At 51.3% G+C, this 26,889-nt stretch overlaps 4 protein-coding genes across 4 annotated transcripts; 3 read left to right on the forward strand and 1 right to left on the reverse strand.

Moving 5' to 3' along the window:
* Positions 1-3,419: 3,419 nt before the first annotated feature.
* Positions 3,420-7,291, forward strand: EAH_00038840 (transmembrane domian-containing protein, putative; the record flags this gene model as incomplete). The annotated part of the gene is made up of 8 exons (XM_013391942.1): positions 3,420-3,887; positions 4,063-4,260; positions 4,435-4,662; positions 5,195-5,333; positions 5,612-5,834; positions 6,041-6,408; positions 6,803-6,876; positions 7,250-7,291. 8 exons carry the CDS (start codon positions 3,420-3,422, stop codon positions 7,289-7,291), a joined length of 1,740 nt encoding a protein of 579 aa, XP_013247396.1.
* Positions 7,292-7,944: 653 nt separating this feature from the next.
* Positions 7,945-10,395, reverse strand: EAH_00038850 (plectin, putative; the record flags this gene model as incomplete). The annotated part of the gene is made up of 4 exons (XM_013391943.1): positions 7,945-8,154; positions 8,418-9,332; positions 9,601-9,687; positions 9,892-10,395. 4 exons carry the CDS (start codon positions 10,393-10,395, stop codon positions 7,945-7,947), a joined length of 1,716 nt encoding a protein of 571 aa, XP_013247397.1.
* A 1,112-nt stretch (positions 10,396-11,507) lies between these two features.
* Positions 11,508-15,694, forward strand: EAH_00038860 (hypothetical protein, conserved; the record flags this gene model as incomplete). Its single annotated transcript, XM_013391944.1, has 10 exons — positions 11,508-11,807; positions 12,128-12,180; positions 12,277-12,354; positions 12,900-12,963; positions 13,431-13,545; positions 13,745-13,841; positions 14,371-14,587; positions 14,855-15,058; positions 15,205-15,414; positions 15,569-15,694. 10 exons carry the CDS (start codon positions 11,508-11,510, stop codon positions 15,692-15,694), a joined length of 1,464 nt encoding a protein of 487 aa, XP_013247398.1.
* Positions 15,695-19,198: 3,504 nt separating this feature from the next.
* On the forward strand, positions 19,199-25,328 carry EAH_00038870 (hypothetical protein, conserved; the record flags this gene model as incomplete). The annotated part of the gene is made up of 8 exons (XM_013391945.1): positions 19,199-20,422; positions 20,914-21,521; positions 21,841-22,136; positions 22,373-22,415; positions 22,694-23,103; positions 23,445-23,620; positions 24,228-24,411; positions 24,802-25,328. The coding sequence occupies 8 exons, from the start codon at positions 19,199-19,201 to the stop codon at positions 25,326-25,328; spliced, it is 3,468 nt and encodes a 1,155-aa protein (XP_013247399.1).
* Between the last annotated feature and the right edge of the window lie 1,561 nt (positions 25,329-26,889).

The following is a 26,889-nucleotide window of genomic DNA, read 5'->3' on the forward strand; positions in this document are numbered from 1 at the left end:
AAAGAAAAACCCGAATAATGGAACTGATTCCCGACCCTTCGCCGAGGGCGTGGGCCAGGGTCACAGCAACAGCCTCGCACCCAGCCCAAGCTGGTGCCGGCTGGCGAGCTTTCTGAACCTATTAAGCTGCTTTCGATTTAAAAATGTCCTAATCGTGAAACATTCTAAAGTTAACATACCTTTTCAGGATTTTAGGCCTCTAGAGGCCGTGCCAAAACCCCATTGTAGTGCCTGTGCACTACAAGTGGTGTGGCCGGCCGCCCGCGCTGAGCTCCTTGGAGCAAGCTAGCGTCGCGAATATTATTCATTTTACCTTCTTTACCCCTTATATATATATATATATGTGTATGCCTAGACATATGCATACATACATATATATATATATATAAAGCGTAGTATAATATAGATTATATATATTGCATATATATGCCATATAAATATATATATTATATAAATTTACATGCATATATAAAAAACATATATACTATATATATACCAAATATATACTACATATATAGTGTATATATATATATATTATATATGGTGTGTGCGCCTAGTAGGTATGCGTAGGACGGGTACGTAGTAGCACCAGAGAGCACTGTTCACTACTCTTTTGCTTTGGCCCTTGTGGACCGGTTCTTATCCAGTGTACCACCTGCTCGTTCCCTCCAAATTTCTGTTCGTTTTAAGCCTTTTTCCTTCGTTGTAGCTCCAGCCCTGCAATACCACCAACGTGGTGCCAGAAGCACTCTCCCAATACCCCAGTGGACAGGTACTTTATTCAAATTGCACTCTTCATGCTCCTCAGATATTCAGATGGACGTAGTTCTTGGCATCTAATAAATGGCGATGGAATAGGCACCACCGCAAGTGGGGAACTCTGGTGGCAACAGACGAAGCGTAGACCATGCGGGCCATAAGTTCCCGCTTGACTTCATGCAGACGTTTTAAGCGAACTGCACGATCACGTTTTTAAGGGCCATGATGGGGTCAGCCCATCAGTGGAGCTAGGGGCAAGGCCCTCTTGATGGGCAAGGGTGCCTCTACCAGCCAAAGAGTACGCCCCCAATTTTCCAGCATATCAGCTGTAGAGCCAAGGAACGCAGTAAACAGTTTGGTGGCTCCTAAAGGGATATTGAGTCCTCAGGGCTCATAATAAATCACCGGCGGAGGTAGGGTTTGTGTTTTGTGAAAATATCAAAGAAATACGTTCAGTTTATACCCTGTTCGATTTCAGTTGGAGCAAAGGGAGTGGCCCACTATTTGATCTCTGAGGTTCCACAGTTTATGGAAAAAAAACCATTACTAACAGGAGCCCAAAGTTCTTTAGCTCACGATTGTCTCTCTTTTGAATACGACCCACGTTGGACTGTTCACCGCAGGCCCCTACTTCTTTCGAAAGCTTTGCTTGGTTACGTTTTCGCAATTCTGTCATAAGTTTCTGGCAGACCGTGGAAAAGAGCTGCAGTGCAGCGCATCTCGAAAAATTTCCTTTGGTAGGATGTGCTCCAAGAGAGTGGTAGACGTACTTAGATGTAGCGACCATTATCGCACATTCTCCTTTAAACACGAGAACAATCATACAACTTTTGTTTCGGGTAAATTCTTCAGATGAGAGCACAACACTGGAAATGCAAGGAATCATTCTACTGCCCCAACATTGCGGCTCCAGCCCAACGCGGGCGGTGAACGAATGAGGAGGTATTCTTCATGAATGGTTTTATGTAGGAACAATATCCACTGGATGGGATGCAGATGCTGCGCTCGCTCCAAAGGTATGGGGTGGCAAGCCGTTGGTCACCTCCCGCCCGCAGCCGATTTGCGCTCTATCTCGATTGTGCTTGAGGAGAAAAGGGCTGAACCTTCGACAGATTTGTGGGAGAACCTCGGAATAACCCTTTGCGTATAGAACCTACACAGCTAATCAGTGATTCTCACTAGGCCACTCAGCTGTAGGGATGCGATTCGTTGCTCGATTCTCCCCCCTGCAGAGCGAGTGGTGCTCCAACGACCTTCCTCGATCTTTGAGAGGAACGCCGTCAGCTGCAATGACTCGTGATATGAGCTCCCCCAAAAGCTGCCGACCTGTTTCCAAGTCCTCAAGCTTACTGGGCACAGTTGCTCAAATGCCTGGGGATGGTGCGATGAGCGCAACGCACATTGCGGCAACCCCTGCTGCTAAACAAGTCCACTTGCAGGCAACGCCAAACCCCCCTTTGCTACATGCACTAACACGTAGACAGCGGCTAAGCAATTGATTGCCCGTCAACAGCAGGCGCGCGTGCAAGTAGAGGTAAACGTAACATATTAGCCCACGCTACGCAGACAAAAAAACGTGCTGACAGCTTGCATTTAGCATGGTAACCCTGCCCCTTTGCTCCCCACTGAAGAGCTATGTGATGGTGATGGCTACATTTGCCTCCACCACCATCTTCAGAATAGCTTAGGGCCTTGAGTGGGCCTGAAGAGCCTAGCACTTCGCTAGAGTTGCTTGCTGAGCATCCACTCTATGCGCAATGTTCTCGGTGGAAATAAACTGTACTTGTAGTTTTCTGCTGTATGTTCTGCATTGGAGCAAAAATGAAATCTCTGCCCTTGCCCGTGGGAAAATTGCAGCGCGCGGTGGGGCTTCAGTGCTTGCCTTCTGTGCATCGATAGCCTGCGCAGCCACACACCCCGTTCAAAGAACTAAACTGCTTTCCCTGCACTTAATGGACTCATGTACTTCTTTTCAAGCTTTTTTATCTTCATAAGGCTGTTTTCCCTATTTTGCATCATTTGTTCCTGCTTTTGCCTCAGCTGCAACAGGAGGATCGTCATTGCGTCTTGGCTAGCCCAGCGAATGCCACCATCTGCACTTCTTTCCCGCTACTGTTGGGGCTGTTAATGTCATTGGTTGGTATTACCCTTAACGTTTTCCCTCCAGATCTAGTTACATCCCAAGAAGGGCGTTCGTACGTCCGCACATGCCCGCCTTTGTTCGTACGTCCGCACATGCCCGCCTTTCCTTCCACTCGTTGCATGCATTCATTCTTCTGGGGAGGATTCTAGGCTCTTTTCATTATTTCTTCCACATTTTGACAATTTCCTTCTTTTTATCACATGTTGCTCCAGGAGAATTAGGTAGGTACGGAGCATTTCTCCGCAGCACGACTCTACGGAGCAAGCCAGCTGGCGTAGCGTCAACGGTAGCGAGGAGACCCGCACGAACAAGAGCTTCCCCACCAGCGGCTGTTGCTCACCCTAGAAGCTGTATCAGCAGCAAGATCAGCAGAATAGTCGACAACGGCAGCAGGCCGACGCTGCTGTGGCAGCGGCGGGACAACTCAGAGCAGCAACAAGGGCAGCCGCAGGGTTTGTTTGTATGCGCTTGAGATAGTGTGTGTGCTCCGTGGCCGTCGGGCCTGCGGCTAGCCAAGATGGCGTCGGAGCCGTTCATTGACTATAAACCAACATGGGAGGTGCTAGCGGGAGATGAGGGGAGCGTCGAGTCCGCCTCGGACTCGGCGACTGAGAAGAGCCCCATGAAGCAGCGAAAGGGGGGGGCTATCGGAGCCAAATACAAAGCTCAGGACAGCAGAGATAGGCATGAGACGCAGGACAGCCTGAAGCTGCGCTCCATTGCGGTGGTTAACGTCTCCTCTGCACTTGACGGCTGCGACGACCAGCTCCTCCCCGCGACATTCAGGGCCTTAGAGAGCGACTTAGGCTTTCACCCTTCTCTCTTAGGCTACATCACTCTCTCTCAAACACTGTGCCTTTCTCTTTTCTGCCCCCTTTGGGGCTATCTAGCCGATAGACACTCCAGGAAATGGCTGCTCGTCTTCGGCACCACCGCGTGGGGGGTTATCACGACTGCGCTTGGACTCGTCTCCGAGTTTTGGCAGGTAGAAACATGCTCCAAAACGTAAAATCTAGAACATAGATTTTGATATGTGCCCGCCTAAGCAGGCCGTGCAGGTGGGAGTGGACGGAATGCTCTGGGGTTCGTGCGTATGTGATACTGGTGTGGAGGTGCTCTTGTTGCTGCTTTTGTTGCTGTTGCTGCTGCGATTGTTGTAGGTGGCGCTGCTCCGAGCGCTGAACGGCGTCTTTCTGGGGAGTGTGGGCCCAGTGTCCCAGAGCATTTTGGCAGACACATCACGTCGGCGGAGTTTGGGGTTTTCTTTCGGTCTCGTTCAGCTCTGCACCAGCATGGGCAGGCTGGTGGGGGGGGTCGTCACGACTACCGTGGCCCAGATACAAATGGGAGCCCTTAAGGTCCGCATCTGCAGACAGACTCTGCGAGCTGTCCAAGGAACTGGGAGGGAGTTTTCGCGTCCATTGGGCAGCAGAGGGAGATGGATATTGTACCTGCTTGTTCGCGCCTGTTTGTTTGAATGGCAGTGTGGCGCATGCTGTCGTCTGCTTTTGCTGCGATATATTGTGTCGTAGGGCTGGCGCGCTTGCTTTATTTGCGTGGGGGCCATGAGCTGCTTGCTGGGAGTACTTATTTCTTTTGTTTTGGAGGAAATTCCTCGTCGGCGAGTCTTGCGGCCGCGCATGGACGACTCTGGGGGCACGGGATCAGTGATGCAGTCTTCCGACACCTGGAGCTCTTTCCTCAAAGAGGTCGTCACGAAGTCCCTCTCAACCCCTAGCGTCCTCATTGTTCTTGTGGAGGTGCGCTCTCTCCTCCGAGTTAGCTAGATTCCGCCCTTTACCAACTAGTTAGCCTAGCTTGCTGTCTGCCGTAGGCGGCGGTTTGAAGGGTTGAAGGAAAGAAATAGGGATCGAGGTACAGAGCGCTGTCTGCATACGGCTCATATCTGTGGCAACTCTGGCTCTAGGGAAAGTAGGGGGAGGGGTCAGGAAGGGGGTCTAGTGCTCTCCTGCGCGGGTGCTGTTGTGCCACGCTCTCTCGGTTCACATGACGGCGAGTTCAGGGCCATAGGACTTCTGTGCTTGCGGTAGTATCCGGAGTGTGTTGCCGAATGGCGTCGCTTTATAGAGTAGTAGATGTATTTTGCTTGGCTGTTATCGTGGGCAAGTTCAATTCGGCCTGTTTATCTGCACGGGAAGTATGTGGGGTGCCGGTAGAGCTGGACGCAAGAATGGCACAGTCTCAGGAAGGGCTTGAGTAAACGTCTTTTCTCAGGGTTTGGTGGGGACAATCCCGTGGTCGGCGTTCAGCTTCAACACAATGTTCTTTCAGTACTGTAACATGTCGGACCTGAAGGCGGCGTACATTATGGGGGCTCTGCTTATTGGCTCGGCGGCTGGCGGAGTCCTCGGAGGGCTCTTGGGGGACAAGCTGTACGACTGGTCTCCTGGGCACGGCAGACCGCTTGTGGGTGCGTTCTGGGATAGACCGTTGGAAACGGCTATCGCATCTGAGGCAGAAGTTGCGGACTTTTTATCCTGCTCTGCCTGCCCTTCTGTGTATGCCTCTGTCTGCTCTAGTTGTGCTCGTAGCTTTGCGGTCGATGAGAGCTTGCGCTGATAGGCTGAGTTGCGCTTCTCGCTCGTGTGGCTGCCTAGGAGTCTGTGCACTTCTTGGGTTTCTGCGCTCTTTGGGTAAATGAGCAGCAGCGTTGTTCTTTGTTGAGTTTTCCTTGGCCTTCGCACGCAGGTCAGTTTGCCATGGCGGTGCGGGTGCCCTTGCTGGTGGTCGCCTACGTGATTGTCCCGAAAGAAGAGACGTCGTTTGCAGTGTTTATGCTGCTGGCCCTCCTCGTGGGGTTTTCCTCCATGGCGGGAGTAGCGGTCAATAGGCCCATCCTTGCCGACGTCGTGCGTCCCAACCACAAAGCCACTGTTTTTGCCCTGGTGAGCTCACACGTCCAAATGCCCCAGTAAGTAATGTAGCTTTTTGCAGACAGCCAAAGCGATATGGAAGCGCTTCAGGGGGCTCAGCCAATAGTGTATGATACTCTACGCACGTCGTGCGGGGTCGCGGATACGGGGCAGCAGGCTAGCACTTGCAGTTAATCTGTGTGGGGTAATGCCTGCCTTTGCCTTGCAAGCGGCTGGGTATGCTGCTGATGAGCTGCTTACGCAGGGGGATGGAGGCCGTTTGGCTGTGTAAAGTCAAAGTATTTGGTTGCATCCTGCCTGCATGTGCCTCTGTGTTTCGTGAACTGCTCTCTCATGATTTCGTCGAGCCTGGAGGCAACTGCTCTTTATCATATTTGCGTCTGCAGACGGTGGCAGTGGAGGGTAGCGGCGCCGCTATTTTGGGGGCGCCGCTTGTGGGGTATTTGGCGGAGCATTCCTTTGGGTATCTGCGAACAACTTTGCTGGTTGCTGAAATGCCCGAACAGCTGCGTCTGGGGAACGCAAACGCCTTGGCCTCTGCTCTCGCCTTCCTTACGGTTATCCCCTGGTCTATCTCTTTTCTACTGTATGGACTTCTCCATTTCACCTACGGTCAGTCCCCCGACCCACAGCCCGCTGGGCAGTACCTCCCGCAGCCGCCACTGCTTTCGTTGGTGCAAATTAGACTAAGAGCTAGTCACAGCTTGCTTGCGGCGATTCATTTGTTCGTCACTGCTGCTGCTTCTCGTTGCACTGCTGCCCCCTTCAAGCGGTCTCGGCCTGTGCATGGCAGCGCGTAAAAGATCGTCCAAACACCCAGACGCAGTCATGCATCAAGGGGTTTCTTTTACTCCTCAGGCAAAGCTGGGGCTGTGCGGATGTGGGGAGGGGCATTATGTGGCCATATGGTGGGGCGGGGCAGCGGATGTGCGTTAGGGATTTTTATTAAATGACAGTGTCTCGGGATTGAGCATGGAAGGGCTTGCTGGCTGTATGCGAACTTTAGGACGGGACCAACAGAGGATCAGCGCAGTGCTCGAGGAGGAGTTTCGTCACGATGATGAAGATAAGGAAGACTGGGTGAGAGAGAGACAACCGCAGTCAAGATGTGCAGAGACAGACGCGGGTGTGTCAGCTGATGCTGTTGCTGAGGGTTTTCTGGGAACTGAAGACAGCGCCAGCGACGCTTCCCATAGAAGGACCTCTCCCCGCAAGCCCCAGGAAGCAGTACTCAGTTCCAGCGACTAATCGCTCGCTCTACTGCAAAGGCTTTGATTGTCCAGCTCTCAGATGGCAACGCGTTCGCTGCACTGCCTTGGCCCTTGCAGCGCCTTCAGTGACGCATCTCCCCTGGTATGTCGAGGTGGGGGGTCGTGAAGTTCTGCGCGGCCTTTGCCTAGCCACGCTGCTGCGTTCTTTCGAGTGGTTGCACCGGCGGTGGTTGTTCTGCTAGCGACGCACTTGGTTCGCCTGCCAGTTTTACCTGTCTAGCTAGCATTGTGGCTAGCTGCTGCCTGCATCGAACCTACACGGCGTGCGCCTTCTGGTGTTCGTTAGAAAGTCCCTCGTATTTCGATCAGTGGGTGGCAGGCATACAACACAATCAAAGGCAGCAGCAGCTACTGCTGTTACTAGAGCAGCTGGAGGGTCATGGAAAACGGGGGAAACTGGTTGTTGAGGACATGGCTTCTGGCGTCGCTCATGCTTGTATGCTGCGCTGAAATTCGGGGACGAAGTTTGTCTGTACAATTCCCTGTTGGAAACTCTAACTGTTTTGACTCTTAAGACCCAGCTACCTAGGCCCATGGCTAGCTACGGCTAGCCAGCTACCTGGCCACGTACTTAAGACGGACATGGGAAAGTAGCTAGCGTGCCGGTTGGGGCAACGACCAAAGTCGCGAGTCCAGCTAGCAGGGGAGATGGCGAGGCGAGCGGCAGCTGATAGATTAGCTTATCCAACCAGTTATTCGGCCATTACTTAGGGCCCTCCTGCTGTGCTACGCAGCTTCTGGCTAGAGCTGGAGCTGTTGCAAGCGGCGCAAACCCTGCAGTATACCTCGCTAAGGGGCAGCAGTAGCAGCAACGCCAGCAAGAGTAGTTAGTCCAGCAGCATCAGCAAAGAAAATGGTGACAACTGGGCCTGCCGCATTAGGTTTGAGCGTGCGGTGAAGGGACTGCATAGCTGTCAGTGGTTGATGCCCTCGCGGAAAGAGAATTCCACTCTTGGGCTGTATGCGCCTGGGGGGTTGGGGGAGTGTTGGTTCTAACGGGCACAAGCGAAGTGCCGTGCTCCTTCCTCTCTTGCAGCAAACCGCAACCCCCGAACGATTCGCTGTCGCGGGCCAGCTGCTGCACCCCCTGCATACCAGCCCCACGCACACACACCAACGCACGTACCCTATAGCCTTCATGGCCCACTACTTTCCCTGAAGCTCGAGTGACCTCCCAGTTGTCAGGTGCAAAGTACAGAACGGCATATAGTTCAGCTTCACTTTTTCCTTGCCGTAAACCCTAGAGCTTTCTACGAATAGCCCTAGGGTATACGATTCAGGGTTTGGGCTGTAACTGCTGTAGGTTAGCATAGCTCCGAATTCTGAACCGTCTTCTAGGACTTTTCGTACCTGTGCAAGAGCGGCATAGTGAGCAGCCAGCTCTCTCTTCTCTCTGATAGCCGCTTGAGTCTCTTCCGCCGCCATCCTAATCTCTCGTTGTAGCCTGTGCTGCTGTTGCTGCTGCTGTTGCAGCTCCTGCTGTAGCAGCTCTGCTTCCTGGCAGACCCTCTCGTGCTCGCTCCGCAATTGCAGATAGGCTGCTGCAGCGCGTTTTGCTGCTGCTACTAAGGCGCCGCTGTCTCGATCTTCTGGGTCGTCCTCTCCGTCGCTGCTGCCGCGCTTGCTGTTGTTGCTGCAGCTGCGCTTGCTACTGCTGCTGCAGAGGCTGCTGCGGTGCCGTACCGGCAGCAGAAGAGGTCCCAGATGTTCGTATGCCCTTTGTCGTTCACTGCAAAGAGCATCAACTCTCCTGAGTGCCTCTTGCTGTTCTTCTGTTGCTGCAGCAGCTGCTGCCGCTGTTTGTTGCTGCAGCTGTTGCAGGTCCTGAAGTTGTATCTCAAAGTGCATACGGTCTTCTGCTGCGCGTGCCTTTTCAGTGTTGAGGTCATCTGATGCTTTCGTATTCGCCGCTACGGCGGCTCTCAACTGCTGTTGCTGCTGCTCGATTTGTTGTTTCAGCAGCTCTTGTTGAGCTGCTGCCGCCTGCTGCTGCTGAAGCAGTTGTGCCTCTGCTGCTGCTATTTCTTGCGTGCGTTTCTCAAGCTGTTCCTGCTGCTGCTGCTGCTGGTGCTGCAGCTCTTGCAGTTGCTGCCGCAGCTGCTTAAGAGCGTCCTGCCTCTCCTCTTGCTGCTGTTTGCTCTTTGTTAGAAGCGTCCTGTTGGCTTGCTTGACGGAGCGTAGTTCCTCCTGCTGCTGCTGAAGCTGTTGCTGAAGCTGTTGCTGCTCCTCATTGCTGCGCCGTTGCATGGCCTCTAAGGCTTTTACCTACAAAAAGTCCCAAACACACGCAGAATTGGAGAGGGCCTGAGATCTTGGCTTGAAACAAATGAACGAATACAAGTAAATATCAGCTCATTTATCATTCTGTGAAAATAAACAACCCCACAGTTCGGTGCATTCATCAGTTTGCGCACGCTTCGTTCTGTCCCCGAGAGACAGCCCTAGTTCCGTTTAGTTAAGGTTCGGGGCAGACACCCCGGCACTGCCAAGAGCGTAGCGTTTGGTGTTTAGGGGTTGGGGCTCAAGAATGCACCTGCTCAGCAAGCTCCTGCCTTTTTTTCTGAAGGTTTCGGTTTCGCTCATTGAGCTCCTTGCTGCGTTCCGAAAGCTCCTTATTCTCCTGAACAGCAAACCCTAAACCCTAAACCCTAAACCCTACACCGTGGTTCTTTGAATCCAATCTGTAGACCCAAGCCAGAAATGCCGCCCTCAACCCATTCTACCAGAGCTTCGGCCTTCTTCTCAAGAAGATGTCCCTATAGGACTTCGACATAAGGATGTGGGGCTTGCAAGTATAACTACGGGAGCAGCGTTTAAGGCTTACAAGGTTAAGTTTGGCATTGGCTTCTGTCAGCTGCTTCTGCTGCGCCTCTGCTTTTGCCTTGAAGGCTGCTGAGGCTTCCTGAACATCCTTTAGCTGTTTTTCAGCAGCGGCTGCAGCTACTGTTGCTTTATGAGTAGCTTCACTCAGCCTCAAGTTAATAGCTTCGCGTTCGGCGGCGGCTGCTTCTGCTGCTGCCGCCGCTGCCTGCTGTTGCTGTTGCAGCTCCTTCTGCACAGTCTGGAGCTGGCTTTGCTGGTCCTGATGTTGCTGTTCCAACAGCGTCTTTTCGTGAGTCGTCGCTTGCAGCTTTTCTATAATGGTTTTGTTTTCAATCAAGAGCTCCTTGCGCTGCCTCGCCAGTTCCTGATTAGCTGTAGCTAGCTGGTTGTTCTGGGCCTTCAGGGCTTCAGCTAGCCGTTGAGCCTCCTCGCGTTGTTCCTTCAGCCGTTTGTACTCGGAACCCAGTTGCTGCAAGTGGGACAAGAACTCGGGGTCGCTTTCCATCCTCTCAGACTAACAAACCCTGAAAAATGAAGTGCCCAGGCAGCAGCGCTGGGGAGCCTGGCAGGGAAAAGGACGTTGGTTGACTCTGGTAGAAATATTTGTTACCAGATAAGCAAAAGAAGTCTTGGACATAACCCTAATCCACCCTCGGCCTCCTCTCTGCTAGGTGGTGTAGTGTGGGTGGCAGCGGGAGACCAGGGGCGAAGTGGTTGAAGGGCTAAGGAAATGAAGGGCTCCGCACGAAACCTCCCCGCTCATTAATATTTCAAAATATTTCGAGTTAGGCACTACTGAAAAATAAGGTGTGAGGAGCCAAGATAACAAAAAGGCAGAGCTGCTCACATACCTCGGGATGGTGGTCTCCACGCCAGCCTACAGTTGCAGGTGTGGAACTCAAAATAGTGAGAAAGACCTTTCGAATAAGATCAGTAACAAATTTAATTAAATCAAATGAGCCATTAAGCAGAACATTATTGAACTAAAGAATTATGATTGTAGGCTGCCAGGGCGCTGAGGCCGCTGTGGACCGGTTCGGTGTACATACTAAACGGCAGCCATGAGCAGCAAGCATAGCCTCTTTCTAATAGTAGCTCTACCTAAATATTTTCCCTCTTGTACATCCAAAATTTGAAAATGTCCGTCCCACTATACTGAAACGAATGCATCCTCCCACCACTGGGGTTCCACTACCAGGGTGGCACAGGGGCCCCCACTTGACCGGGGGCCCCCTGAGGGGGGCCCGTGAGAAGTTGTTGTGAATTATCTAAAGAACTTATGAGGACTTCGAATATTTTTTTTTGTTAACGTATTAATACTAAACCCCAAGCCGTCAACCTATGGCTGCGGCGCCGTTGGCAGCCCTTGCTGCTTTCCCACCTCATGCTTCTCTAGTTGGTGTATAAATGGCGTACGGCACTTAAGCTGCAGTTCCCTCGTCATAAGTGCTGGCTTCTTCAATGGCATGCTTGTCGCCCTCACGACCCCACAAACACCCAGCCTTTTCCAGCGCCAGGCAGCAGCCCCAGCAACAAACGCAGGGGCAGCAGCAGCAGGTATAGCAGCAGGGGCAGCAACACCAAACTTGGCGGCGGTAGCCAGACCTGGACAAAGCAATGGTACGGCCGCGGCAACAATCGCAGCAGCAGCAACAATCCGTGCGGCAAGCGCAGCAAAAGCAGCAGAAGCAGCAGAAGCAGCAGGGGCGATATCCCCTGGCACAAGAACAACCGAAAGAGAATCTGGATGGAGAAGCACATTGCCAACAAGAGCCAAATCAACGGAGGCAGCAGCAGCAGCATCAGGAACTGCGGGAGCCGCGGCCTTGTAGGGGAGCGCCCCGAGTGCAAGTGGAATATTTGGGCGGCAAGAGGTCCAGAGGTCTCGTTGCATCTGAGCCTATCGAAGCCTCCGAGGTCTGATGCGGCCGACTGTGCACAGCCACTACACCTAGCTAGCAAACCCCCCGCAGCAGCTAGCCAGGGTCCTTGTGTCATGCAGCTTTAGTCGGCTCTCTGCAGGTAGTTAGGGCTTGGTCTGCAGCACGCCGGAACTTTGGTTGTATCTAGCTATTTCTTGTGCTGCACACAGCTAGATAGACTTTTGGTTGTTATGGGAGTAGCTCTTCATGGCTGTGGCTGAGACTGCTGTTGCAACCAACACTGACTACCCAGGCAGTAAACCCTAAACGATAACCCCTATCCCGTAGGCTCTACGATATCCCCGCTGCGTGCAGGTTATTTACACTGAGAAGGCTCCTCTGCTCGTAGTGCAGCACGAATTTTCGCGGTATGTTAAGGGTTCAACGGTTAACGCTTGGGGGTTTAGGGTTTAGGGCTTTTAGGGTTTAGAGTTCGGGTTTAAGGGTTTGGAGTGCATTTGCAGGCTATGCGGGCTGACCTGCAGCAACTGCATGAGCTTTGTGGGCTCACTGAAGGACTGCATCCGCCATGTACTCACGCAGTCAGTTTCGTATTAATCCTCTCTGAAGCCTTACCCTACACCTTTACTTAGCCTTACCTTTAGGCGTAACCAAAACTCTAAACCCTTGCCCTACCCCGCACCTTTACTAAGCCTCACCCCTAGGCGTAGCCGAAACCCTAAACCCTTGCGCTACCCTACACCTTTACATGGCCTCACCTTTAGGTGTAACCGAAACCCTAAACCCTTGCGCTACCCTAAATGTGTTATTATCCTTACCTCACCTGTACGCGTAGCCGAAACCCTAAACCTTTGCCCTACCTTAAACCGCTCAAGAATGGCAGTGAACCCGAAGTCTGACCCTTAAACCCTCATAAATACCATCAACGATCACAAGGCCTATGCTTAGTTATCAAGAGAGCCTGAGAAGCGCACCGCCGGCGCAGGAAAAGTAGCTGTTGTTGCTACTGTTGCTACTGTTGCTGTTGCTGCTTCTACAACTCCTGCTGCCGCTGCAACTAGTGCTCCTTCTGAAAGTGCTGCTGCTGCTGGTACAAGTCCTGCTGCTGCTGTTGCTGTTGCTTCAGGGCGGGGCGGCGCGAATGTGCAGCCGATCTGGTACTGTTGCCTGACAGCTTCATCCACAAAGCGGTAAGGGAAGCACATGCGAGGGGCTGCAGAGATCTGCTGCATTACTATAAAGACCTCAAACTTTAAACCATAAACCATTAATCATTGAGTGGAGGTTAAGGGATCAGGGGTGGGGAATGAGGTGCCAAGCTCGAAGGCTGGGGGTTCAGGGCCTAGGGTTTGCTGCTCAGGGACTTTCGCTGGGTACAGTAGTGCCCTGTGGGGAGGCCGACTGTCCGGCAGTCTTCTGTTCCCAGGAGTGCCGCGAGGTTTGTGCACACTCTAAACCCCAGCCCCTAAACCCCCAACGCGTGAATCATTTGCCCAAGCCCTAAGTCCTGTCCTTAAGCCCCAATTCATTGCTGGGAGCATACGGGAGAGAGCATCGCCTTTAGCCGTCCCCTCCTTTCCCTTTGATTTGATACGTGGCCAGGATTGACTGTTGGGGGTTTAGGGTTTAGGGTGTAAGATTTAGGGTTTGCGGGCAGCACGCGCGTCGGGAGACCTTCCATCGAATGGTTTGTGTGGAAGCGACAGAACGTAACGCTTGGCTTTCCTTCCTTTCCCACGCCCGAAGGCACCACGACGGCCTTATGATGGCAGGTACGGTTTAGGGTTAGTGGTTACCGCTTACGGTTCGGCATAGAGTCTAGTGTTCACTGCATAGGGCTTACCGGATGTGGTTTAAGGTCAAGGGTCTTTATATTGTCTTGATAGGAATTTCTTGGGGCTAAGAGAAGTGGGATTTGGGCTACTAGGGTTAAGGGTTTAGGTGTTAGGACTTAGGTTTTGTACACCGCAGGCATTTGCATGGCCCAGGTTGTCTTTGAGGTGCTTTTCGAGGGCCGGAAATTCTCAGAGGCCGTTCATCCTTTTCGGCAGTTTTATTCTGCTCCCTGGTGAGCCTTTGTTTTCTACCGATGAAAATGCAGCTCTTGTGCTATTGTGAGGTGCACAAACAGCTGCTATGGCGTCCTCCGGTGCATGCCCAGTCAACGGGGTATAGTTGTATGTGCAGCTCTTGATAGCCAAGTGCACATCGCACTAGTTGCACATACACCTGTGGAAAAGAGGGCACAAGGGAACCGTCTCTCCCTGATCCTGAGTCATCTGCTCTGAGTGTTGGACGCTTCTTATTTGCCTCTTTGCTTTTCCCAGCTGGTCGTCTCCTTCCATTGGGTTTCACTTTAATAAGCTTGTTTGCTCCTTGCCTTCATTATTTGCTGCTGTGGCTACTGCTTTTGCTGCTGTTAGTGCTCGACTGGATCTCCTCAAACATGGGTTGCCACTTTTGTTTCGCCTCCTGAACCGTGGTCTCTGTTTCGTGAGTCTCTTATCGTGGGTGTGTTCAGCGGGTAAGCAACGCTCGATGGTTTGCTGTTTAGAGTGCAGGGTCTAGGGCTTAGTTTGGGTGTTTGGGCATTGCAGGGAGTCGCTTGCACCCGACCGCGTCGCTCCTGGTGGGCCCGCAGATTCCCTGGGGAGCTCCCGCACAGAGACAGCTGAGGGGAGGAGGAGTCTCCTTCTCGAGTCGCTTGCCCTTTTGAAGAGGGTCCTAGACCCAATTATCAGCTCCTCTAAAGATCCAGCAGTGAAGGAAGCACTCGACACTCTGCTTCAGTTTGATTCTTTTTCACGCCTGCTGGTGAGCAAACCCTAAACTGCTGCTTCAGCCCGTCACTGCACGCCAGTAGACTCCCTGGGATTATCCCAATCCTCTCTTGGAGGCTCTGCAGGCGGTGCGGCGTGTAGCAGCACCAGCAGCGGCAGGCGATGAGTGCGTTTGACGTCCCTATTAGTTCTGCAGCTGGTGCTGCTGCAGGATCTAAGGGCTGCTGCTGCCGCCGAAGGAGCTTGAGAAGCAGCTCCCGAGACGCTTTCCTGCCCTGTCTCGGGGTGAATGCGCATGCAGGGGACTTTTTCCCTTGTTTGTCTCGACGTGGAGTTCCCTCATCCTCTCAATCGCCGTCTGCTCGACTTGCAGCGAAACCTTTCCCTGTTCAGCCGCTGCCATAGGGGCTTCCCAGAGGCCTCGTCAGGGGTCCCCGTGGAGGTAGCCTCGCCGTCTGAAGATATTACAGCTGAGGATGTGCAGCAGCTGCCTTTGCTAAGGAAAGTGCGTCGCAGCTGTGGTTTAGGGCGTAGCGCTCAGTTTATGATTCGGTGGTTGGGGTCTGGGGCGAATGGGTGGGGGTCTTACAGTTTAGGTTTAAAACTTCATGGGTAAGGGCTTCGAACTTGGAGCTCTCTTACGTGTGGCAGTTGCTGGAAGAGGTACACGCGATAACGCGCTGGGACGACGGTGACGAGGACCCTGAAGTCACTGGAACCCCAGAGGCCCCTGCGGTTACCTTGAGGGCCCCTCTGTTGCCATTTATTGGGTGGGGTTTGTTTCGCTTGGGCTCCATGACGAACCACAGCTGCTGGCCCAATGCAGAGGCTGACTTCCCGCTGGACAGCGCTGCCCTAGAGGTACGTTCTCCGCAGATATTATGGTTTATGCTGTGGAGTTTGGTGTTAGGAGCTCAGGGCTTGGTGTTTAGGGTCTAAGAGGAAACAGTTTGCGTAGAATTCACTTAAAGCTTAATGGCTACTCCAGATGGTTTGGGGTGTAGGTTTGCTGCAGGTCAGGGCCTTGCGGCCCATTGGCAGGGGAGAGGAGGTGACTGTTTCCTACATAGACGAGGCTCTGTCGCTCCACCAACGGCGCCAGACCTTGCAGGAAGTAGGCTTTGAGGGTTCTAGCGCTTAAGGGATAAGGGTTTCGCTGGTATCGCCATATCTTGCAGCAGGCGGCAGCAAACACTCAGCGGTTCAGGGTGTGCCACTTGGGGTTCAAGGCTAAGGGTTCGTCATGTTGGGCTTAGGGTTCAGGATTTACGATGTGGTGTTCTGCAGCGCTACGCCTTCTCTTGCACGTGCCCCCGCTGCGTTGTGGAAGTAAGCCGTGATCCATAAGCCCTAAGCTTCTAACACTAGATCATGTGTGCACTGGTCGATCTTTTCTACCTTCCCTCAGCCTTGTTGGGGTTCTGGGTCTAGGTTTTGTTTGTCAGGCTACTGAAGCTCTGCTGGTGGTCATGAAGGCCCCTGAATGCTCTAACAGCGCTATCCTGGAGGTGAAGTACTGCTGCTGTTGCTGCACTCGGTCCCTTGCTGGTGTTGCTTCTGCCTGATGCCCGAGCTCTTGCTGGTGCTGCCGTTTATGGTACTGTGCGATGCTGCTGTTGCTGGAGCGACGGGCGCCGCTCGTCTGCTGCCGCTGCAGCGGCTGCTGCAGGACCAGTGCATGCATGCCGCTACTGTTCCTGCTGTTCCTTCTGCTGCTGCTGTTGCTGCTATTCTTCCATGTGCAGGAGCTTGTGGCTCGGAGGACGGGTTTGCCCTTGCCCGTTGTCACCGAAGTCAGGCAGTATTCACAGCGCCTCTCCAAACCCTTAACGTCGAATCGTGAACCCCAAGCTGAGCCCCCAAAGCAACCCTCAGAGGCGCCACCTCCTTAACTGCACGCCGCAAGGAAAATCACAAATGCCTAATTCTACGGCACTACTACCATTGCAGTCTAATTGGACCTCTACAGGTCTATCCGGCTCCAGTAGTGCAAATAATATGCAAATAATATTTTATTAGAAAAGATTCAAGAAGGTTTTAGACAGGAAATAAGGCCATCAGGCTAAGTGTGCTCGGCAGCAACCGTGGGTGTGAAGCTGTCTGACACATATATATATATATATATATATATATATATATATTATATGCATGCATAGGGTCGACGAGGGGTGGCAGCTGATGGCACTGTTCACTACGGAGATGTAAGCAAACGAAACGAAATCGGCTTCATTTTTGGCGTTCGAATATGCAGCCCGACACCATGTATAATTTCAAATGTGTTTTTCGTGCGCGCAATGCCGCCATACGTCTTTGATAACCGGAAGGTATTTGAATTCAATATTATGTTGCATTATTCAGTATCTTCATCATATGTAACGACGGGCTGCGTCAAGCTTCTGTGCGTCTGTGCATGCATGACCGCCTTGAGCATTAAGGCATTAAGGCCTACGCCGTGCGCCTCAGGTCTGGCAGTTAAGAAGGGGTGATGGCCCATGTTAATGATGCTTCCACAACCATCTGAATAGCAGTCCCTGCATTTCAGGGACGAACGAAAATACCGATTGAGGGCCTATTTCGAATAGCTTTTGGAGTGCTTAAAACCACTGCGTATTTGGTTTGCTCGAGCTGCTCTAGTCAACCGCCGACTGCACACCTTGGTCTGCGCTACAAACCGACCGGAGACGCGACAGCCACACAAGGTTCTCAGCTGCCTTCAGAAGTACTACTTGAGGCGTATTTAACTCGCGCACTTCCGTACGCTTCCGCTGCCTGAGCATAAATGAAGAGCCCCACTGTGCAAGCCTTGCGAAGGCCACCATACAGCGGCAAGAAGAACGCTGTGCAAGTGCAACGAGCTGCTCTCCACATGTCGTTTTCGCATTCATCTCTTTATGGCTGTAAACGCCCACGAGCTGGAGTCCCACACGGTTAGAGGGTACTGAACCAGCATTGCTAGAACGATTCCACGACGTCACCTAGACAGGCAGCACTCTCCCATTGGTTGTGCAATCAAGCGTTGCTTCGCAATATTGCCAAACCTTGCTTTTCGTTGAGCAATGAGCCCCCTCAAGAAGCCCTGCAAATACCGTCAACGCGGAACTTCTGTACTGTATCGAAGAAAAGAGCAGAGAAAAGGACCCACAGAGGACAATATACAAACCTGTTGGGCTTTAGAACTCCCTAACTGTTACATTGACGCAGAATCAATGAAATGCTTAATTTTCTTCTTCCACAGCCTGTGGGTGAGAGCGGTGGACTGGTGCAGAGTGCAGAAAATGCGTTGCCCAGCGAATGCGCCCTTCTGAATTATTATTCGTTGAGCTTTAGATCTCTGAGGCGTCACGGGTGCTACTCGCCTTTGGGATATTTATCCTTTTGCTTCATTTGCAGCTCAACCGCATTACCCCGCGATGCCAGCGATGGCAGCCCCTGCTATCGACGTCATCGACGTTGCAGGTCGATCACTGCATTCCCCATTTGATAAAGAGCTCCCCAGATAAGTAGTTTCGTCCCACTTCTGATAATTTCAAGCATTTCACAAGAAGTGTGCAGACGGGAAACAGATGTGCAAAGAGCCGACGGCGACAGGTTGATACAATCAGCTTTCCTTCTCACTTTCCATTTGCCATCCGCATCGTCAGACGGTAAACTATTAAACTTTCTTGTATTATTAAACATAAATCTTGGTTTTGTTTTCCGTTGTTTCAACAACTACCACTGATTTTCCCTACTCAAGCGAACGCAGGCTGCACTTTTGCACACCATTTCAGTTCGTCGATAGCCAGTTGCAGCACACAAGCAGCATAAGATCGTTTGTTCGTGTGCATATTTCCTCCCAAATAACTAAAGAAGGGATTAAACATAAGCTTTATATGCACATCAAAAAGGCTTGAACAATTAGCTGACCGGTGTGCATGCAGCTGCAGACCAGCGGCCAGCGTAACCGCTGCCATACTCCAACGGTTCGGGCGGGCTCATGTAGGCGGAGTTACTGTTTTCTGTTGCCTTCTTTCTTTAATTGCAATTAGTTGTGTCTCATATGTATGAAAGACGGCATAAATAAGCAGAGCCGATTGATCTGTGCTGCACTGGTCGGTACCTCATTGCAGCCACGCCAGCCATAGGGGGCGTGCAGTGGCTTGAGCGTGCAAAAGGCGTATCTTTCTTCTCGTATTTTTCTCGTTCCTCTGTTGTTTTGTTTTTTACTTCCTTTTAACGATTATTTGGGCTTCGCTGAATCAAACGGCTGTGCGCCCCGCCTCTAACAGCTGGACCCCTCCGGTCCTCCGTCGCCATACCATCGTTTTAACTTTAGCTGCTTTCAACAGTTATTCCGCCTCCTTTTCCCTGAAGTCTGTCTGCAAAACCCTGCGGACAGTAGGGCCATTCTAGGGGCAATGCAACTGGCCTGACGCTGACCTTCATTGGTGCTGTAGTGTGTTGGCTGCTTGCCGCCATCGCTGTGCTCTTATAGCTGTTTTTGCGGGCCTCTTTGGGGCCCCCACTGTACCTCTGGATGAGCGTGTGGGGGAAGGAGACCCCCTGTCGAGTTTCTTAGTGATTGAAATAGCTGTGGAACCCCGCTGCGGTTGTGCAAAAGATCGGCAGCAAAGCCCTTGCAGTGTCATGATGCACATGCGCTGGGATGTCTTCTGAGACAGCCGAATACGGGGCGTCCCATGGGACGGGTTGGGGCCCACAGGGTCCCCTACGAGATAGGGAGAGGCGGCGGCAAGACAACAGTGAGGGGGGCACTTCGTTTCAACTCTGTGCGTCGGCTTGTCAAAGCGTCAGCACCGAGCAGGATGAGCCGATGAAGCACAAGTCTTTGCAGAATTGCTGCAACAGCAACAGCAGATATAACTGCAGCAGCAACTGCGGCAGCAACAGCAGCAACAACAACAACAGCAGCCGCAACGGCAGCACAAGCAGCACCTTAGCGACATCTTCCTTGGGTCCTCCTGCTGCAGGTGCTGCTGCCTACCCCCAGGAGGGAGGGTCTGGATCCCCTCCCGGGTCGTTACAGTCTTTGAGACTCCTTCAGGAGGTGCAGGGTCTGCCGGGGTCTCATGGTACGCATGCACGACACTTGATGTGCTTTTTGCAACGTCTCTGGTGGACAAACCTTCGCTCTCGGCATCAGGGGGCTCCTTGCTCTTCTTCACAAGAAGTTAGAGGAGGGCTTACGGTGTATGAACACGAGACGGAGGTGGGGCTTTCTCAGATTGGCGTCTGTGCAGTGGCTGCTGCTGATCCCCTCTGTCCTTCCTCGGTAAACGGAGACACCAGCAGCAGCAGCAGCACCTTGCCTAGGCAGTGCTGCTGTGCTGCCTCTGAGCCTAAACGTCGCCATCGGAGATCTCCATTCTGCATCTGCCGGGCTAACTCATGCCCCGGCAGAGTTGGTGCTGCAGCAGGAGCAGCAGGAGCAGCAGGAGCAGCAAAGGGGGCTTATGGTATTGGCAGCTTTGGAGACAGACGGCGTGCCTCTCTATTTAACCTGATCGAAGGGAGAGTGGACTCATGCATTCCCGCTAGAAGGGGACGTACGAGGGGACAGCAGCATCCGCAGCAGCAGCAACAGCAACAGCAGCAGCAACAGCAACAGCAGAACCTGCGGCGGCAGGGTTGTGGAGAGACAGCTGCTGGCAGCAGCAGACGATCGGGCAATTGTGAAGAAGATCTTCTTCGTAAGAAGCTGTGGACTTTAGGGTCTCTTCCAGATCATGCAATGGTGGTGAAGATGCCTTCTCAAGTTGGGCGGCTGTCTTCTTGTATATTTTCTCCTCTGAGGGCTTCGCAAACACTAGGAGGAGGCAGAGGCGACCGCAGGGCCTGTGACAACACTCCTCCTCCTTCAGGCATCAAAGTAAGCTAAATTAAACAAAGGCATTTATTTGTCTCCCCCTCGTGGGGCACTCCTGTCTTCTTCCCTTCGTTTCTACTCCTTTTGCTTGGGCGGCCTTTCTTTCTTCGTGATTGCCCCTGGCTGCCTCGCAGGGCCGGTATCTATATATATATATATATGTATATATATATATATATGTATATATAAATATATATATATATATATATACAAGCATGTGCATGTGCGTTTATATGCATTTGTGTGTGTGTGCATGCGTGTGTGCATTGGATATATGCATCCACATGTAAATATATATTGGCGCATTCTAATAATGATAAATATATTATGCATTCTCCTTCACTGTCTCTTGTTTAGTTTGTAAATGCATACACTGAAACCCTATTAGGGTGTACAATCCCTCCTCTGCTGCTATACGAGGAAGAGAGAGAGACATCGCATGCTAGGCCCTTTTCTTAACTTAAGTTTGCATGCGCTTCGTTTTGCTTCTGCAGTTGCTACCTGTTGTAACCCCCAAAGGAGATGAAACCCCCAGGAGGGCCTCTGTTCATGTAGTGGTTAATACAGATTATGAGGGGGCCCCTCGTGGGGGCCGCAGGCTGCCCGCGTCGAACAGCCTTCAGGATTTGCATGTGCTGGGAGGAGATGGCGGCTGCTTCGTTCATCTCCGTCAGCCTCACCACCTTAATCCGCCGATGGGCTGCAACACTAGCCGCAGCAGCAACAGCAGCAGCAGCAGCAGCAGCAGCGGAGACGGTTCGCATAGAGGAGAGAGACACAACAACTTGGCCAGTCAGGGTGCTGCACCGCTCACAGCTGTGCGATGGACTCGCCCTTCGCAAGAGCCGCAAACAGCAGCAGCAACAGCAGCAGGACCAGCAGCAGCAGGAACAAGAGGGCGCGTGGGAGCCCCAGGACCAGCAGCTTCGTCAGCATCCAAGGCAGCTACAGCAGCAGCAGCTCCACCAGCAGCAGCCTCGCGAAGCAGCCGCGGTGTCCCCGGGAAGACCGTTATATCTACTGTCTCCGCATGCAGCTGGTCAGACCCGCCTAGCGTTAGGGCCTGCCCCATTCAAAAGTACCTCGCTCACACGCAACGCAGGTTCGTGCTGTCTCGGCTGCTTCCCCATATATATATATATATGTATATATATGTATATATATATATAAATGTATTTGTACATGAATAGACATGCACATAGATACATCATGCTTATAGATATATGTATGTATACATCTATGTATATGAGAGGCCTTCCTTTTAGAGTCGCACTGAGAGACGCAGGGACAGCAGGGCGTGTGGTTGATGCATAGTGTTTGGTAGAGATGAAGGGGGTTTCTTTATTTATTTATTAAGACTTGTGAATTATCTTGTTGCGCAACAGAGACTTAGGGGCTTTATGTTGGGGCCCTGCTGCAAGTGCAGCGGAGGCAGAAGAAGAGAGGCTGGTAAGGTGTCTCTCAGGCTGCAGCACCTGCAAGTCTGAAGGGACAGCTTCGTTTTGTGCAGTGGACCATAAGCACAGCAGACAAGGAAGGGGTGAGGGGACAGCACGAAGCGATGCTCCTCGCTACTTAGCAATGAGTGATTGTTTATCAGAATACCCAGAGATCTTAGTGCAGCTTCTTAGGGGCCCATTGGGACGGAGACACCCGGAAGTCGATTTGCTGCGTCTCCAAAAAGAAGCAAAGCCTCCTCAGGAGACAGAAGAACCAGGTTAGCTCTTCATCTCCTTTGTTACTGTTCTTTGTACACTCTAAGCCCCAAACCCTGAGCTGAGCTTTCTTTGCTATTCGCTCTCTTGCAAGTTTGAAGTTATGTTGCTGGAGAGACTTGCAGCCCCCCACCCCTCCCTTCCTTCCCCCTAGCTTGTGCTGAAGCTGTCTCCTTTTTTGTTGCTGCATATTTTTTGATGTTGTGTCTTTCTAGTGTTTGGGTGCGAGTGTCTGTAGATGTTTCTCTTTCTTACTGTGCGTCCATCCATCTTCTTGTTTGGTAGCTAGGCCTGCCGCATGCATTTACAGTTGTTGTTGCATGCATCAGCACCTACTGCTGCATGCATCAGCAGTTGTTGTTGCATGCATATGCAGCTGCTGCTGCATGCATGTGCAGTTGGTGCTGCATGCATATGCATTTGTTGTTGCATGCATCAGCATTTGCGGCTGCATGCATATGGACTTGTTCTTGCAGTGGGGTGTATATATATATATATATGTGTGTGTGTGAGGCGCTGCAGCTCGTAAGGATTTATGTTTATGGATTGGGGCTTTTAGCATTCCTAGAGACGACAAGAGATATAGAGGAGGGGAAGACGCTTGGTTTCTTGATGCATCACAGAACGCCTTTGGTGTAGCTGATGGGGTGTCTGAGTGGGAAGACTTAGCTGGAATAAACCCGCAAGAATATGCACAAGATTTAATGCAGGGGACGCAGGAGGCGCTGGGTCTAATACAGAAAGAGCAGCAGCAGCAGCGGAAGGCGCAGGCAAACAAGGAAGGAAAGAAACATAAAAAAGGGGGTTCTGAGGGGGAGACAGATGCAGAAGGAGACACTGAAAACACCCGTCGTCTTAATCCTGCAGATCTTGCAAAAGAAGCACTCACTAGGGCTTATCATAAGGCCCGCAACTTTGGTAGCAGTACAGCCATAGTAGGCGTCCTTGATGGAGACAGCGGGGTATTTGGTGCGTTCATGCATGCAAGAATAATCTATTTCCCTTCTATCCCTTCATAAACCCAAACCCTAAACCCTAACCCTTAAACCCTAAACCCTGTTAAAAGCACAAACCACCGATATCTGCAACATACGCACAGCTTCTTGCATTACACAGGAGGATTCAAACCCTAGCCAGCAGCTGCAACCTGTATATACACCTGGGAGATCACTGCTCTTGAGGCCGCAGAGAGCTGCTCTTGCCGTACCAACTCTCCACTGCAAGGTCTACTAGGGTTTAGGGTTTAAGGTTAAGGATTTAGGGTTTAGGGTTTAGGGTTTAGGCGTGAGTGTGGGGGGTTTATGTATCAGGCCTTGCTAACTTGGGCGACAGCAGCAGTTTGGTGCTGCGTCGGCCTCGTGCGCGGGGGTCTTTGACTCAGTTGAGTTTAGTAAAGAAAGTAAAAGAAATGCAACACGGCTTTAATGTTCCTTTTCAGTTTGCACATCTCCCTGCACCTGAGGAGTGGGATGGCTTGCTGCAGAAGGTGTGTCTGCTGTCTCCTGCTGCACTTGTCTCCTTCGTTCTTTCGTCAATAGATGTCTCTTCTTTGTTGTAGTCTTTATGTCTTTCTAGGGTTTAGCGTTTAGGGGTTAGCGTTTAGGGTCTTAAGGTTTATCACTTCGCCGTGGGTTTTTCTTATTTGCTGCATTGTTGCGTATCCGTCTGCTACTGTTGCATTATTCTGTACTTATTGCGGCTGCATGCGCTGGGGCTGCTGTTTCTCTGCTCCCTCTTTTTGTCTATTCCTCTCCGCCTTTCCCTTTCTGTTTGGGACTCTCTCTCTATCTCTCTCTCTATCTCTCTCTCTCTCTGTGTGTGTGTATGTGTGTCTATGTATCTATCTATTTATCTATGTGTCTATCTCTCTCTCTCTAGTATGCTTGGGTGCATCTATCGAAACACCAAAAGTTGAGGCCTCATGTGCCGCATCCTTTGCTGTAATGTTGCATTTGTTGTTGCTGTCTTTGCTGTCTTTGCTGCTGCTGCCTTTATTGCTGCTGCTGCCGTCTTTGCTGTCTCTGCCTTTTGTTTTGCTGCTGCCTCCTTTGCTGCTGTCTTTGCTGTCTTTACTGCTGCTGCTGCTGCTGCAGGGTTTGACTCGGTTGGTTGGCATAGCGAAGCAGGAGTACGGACAGGGTAACGGGGGGAAGATAGGAGACGAGCCTTCTGCTATTCAATCAACCAGTGTCCCTGTTCAAGATGGAGACCTCATCATTTTAGGGACAGATGGTCTCTTTGACAACGTCTTCGACTTCGAAGTCCTCGCCCTCACTGGTACAGTAACCCAATAACTCTGCATGCATGCACGCATGCATGCATGCATGCGGAGTTGCGTGCATGCGTAAATGCATGCGAGCGTGCATGCATGCATTCATGCATGCAGAGTTGTATTCATGCGAACAGTTGTCTGTTGGAGGGGCTTGGTGCATGTGTGCATGCATATACAAGTGCATCTGCATGCATGCATGCATCAAGGATTTTTGTTGTATTGTCGGTGCATGCATGCATTCATGCATGCATAAAGTTTTGTTGTAGAGAGTATCTGTACTTCTGCTGTCTCCTTGCTACAGCTGTGTATTCTTGTGTCTTCGGCATGCATAGCGTCCCCTCTGCTGTCCCCTTCGTATCTTTTCTTTGTTTGTTTGCTGCCTTGGCTTTCTTCAGGTCTCGCTGTCTCTCCTCATGAGGCGCAAACTTTACTTGGAGATGCATCACTTGCAACTCCCCCAGAGGATGTAGCGAGGGCTCTAGCACTTGCTGCTTACTGGAGGTCTCTTGATAGAGACGCACAAACGCCGTTTTCTAAGGAGGCGCGGAGATGTCATAACAAACAGTCTCTACCTGTACAGACACCCGACGGCTCATCAGAACAAGGGGCCCCACAGGCATCACCAGTGCATGCAATGTTCTTAGCGGGGCTGCTAAGCGGCGGTAAAGAAGATGATATTACCGTTGCTGCAGCGTGGGTCTGCCGCAAGGACAGGTGTATATACACCTCAGATGGGGACGCAGAGTCAGCAGCAGAAAAGAAGTTCAGCCAGAGAATGCCAGCCAACACACCCTTGTTGCAGCGGCAACAGCAGCAGCACCAGCATCAACAGCAGCAGCACCAGCAGCAGCGGCAGCAGCAGCAGCACCAGCAGCGGCAATCAGAGGGAGCAGCTGCACCAAACAAGGAGAAGCAGACATAAAGGAGACATAAAGACGTCCGTAGAGATAACGAAAAAAGAGGGGACAGGAGGGAGAGGGAGAGCGCAGCAGATGCTTCTTGGCTTCTCTTGTGTGGGGCCTATACATTCTCCCTTTAAATATTTAAAAAGCAATTTGTTAAAGCACTAAAGAAAAATGCATGCATGCAGCAGCCACCTTGCATAAATGCATGCAGCAGCCATTTCCGCATGCATGCACCAGTCACCTTTTATTCATGCATGCATGCATGCATGCAACAGCCACCTTCTATGCATGCACGCATGCATGCAAAAGCCACCTTGTATGCATTCATGCGTGCATGCATGCATACAACGGCCACCTTCTATTCATTCGCGCATGCATGAAACAGTCACCCTTCATGCTCGCATGCATGCATGCAGCAGCGAACTTTTGTGCATACATGCAGCAGTGAGCACTTCGTGAATGCAGCACCCGAGTCCTAATGCATGCAGCAGCCGCGTCGCATTCCAGGGCCAAAGTGCGAGGAGTTGCTGACAGCGGCGCTGCAGCAGAATATGCGGTGTACGTGCAGTGCGCGCTTGGGTGGGGGTGTTGCTGCATTGCTGCTGCAGCTGCAAATCTATAGAAGCAGGCAGCAGCATTGTGTCTGTTAATTGTATTTAATTGCATTACAAACACACATGCAGCATCAAAAGCACTCAAATACCCATATTTTTGTTGTTGCTGCTGCTGATTCTGCTGGCAGCAAATAGAAATGCACCGCACGCCTTGCTGCTGGCTTATTCTTTGCTTTCCTGAAACAAGCAGCAGCAGCAATAACAACAGCAACGGTAGCAGCAGCAGCGGCAGCGGCAGCAATAACAGCAACGGCAGCAGTAACAGCAGTGGCAGAGGCCCCTGCAGACAGCTGCAGCACCCAGGCGTCTCCGCAACGAAGTGGCTGTAAGTAGACACCGCCTTAGCCTCCCGTTCTCTATTCCTAAACCCTAAACCCTAACCCTAAACCGCTCCAGTTCTGCTGTCAATAGGGGAAACGAAGCAAAGAAACCCACGGCCGTGAGAGTACAGCCGCTGCTCACTCTGATGTTCATTATTACTATTATTACTATTTATTATTATTATTATTATTACTATTTACTATTATTATTATTATCACTATTATTCTTCCGCCTTGGTTTACTGCTTTCTTTAAGATCTCCCTCTTTAAAGTAACAGTCGCACATAATATTTAAAAAGATATCGAAACAATATAATTCAGGTTGGTGGATAGCCTTCATAATATAAAGGGCCCTTAATTAGGGCCATTTGCTTGTTGCATGCATGCAGACATTTTTGATGTAGGAGGAATATAATTAATCATTCATTATACCTCTTTCTCTTAGAACGCAGGCTTTTGCTGCTGCTACGCCTCTTGCTGTTGCTACTTTGTCGAACGCCTAGCCCTTTTTCTATACCTTATTTATCTATTTACTATATGTACAATGTAGAGACTCCTGCACAAACATATAAATATATATATATATATATATCATATTATTCCCCAACGAATGTTTCTTCTCCGTATACACTTGAATGCCAGCT

Source organism: Eimeria acervulina, genomic scaffold (genome assembly GCF_000499425.1).
Source record: "Eimeria acervulina Houghton genomic scaffold, Eah_scaff448, whole genome shotgun sequence".
NCBI classification, from domain to species: domain Eukaryota; phylum Apicomplexa; class Conoidasida; order Eucoccidiorida; family Eimeriidae; genus Eimeria; species Eimeria acervulina.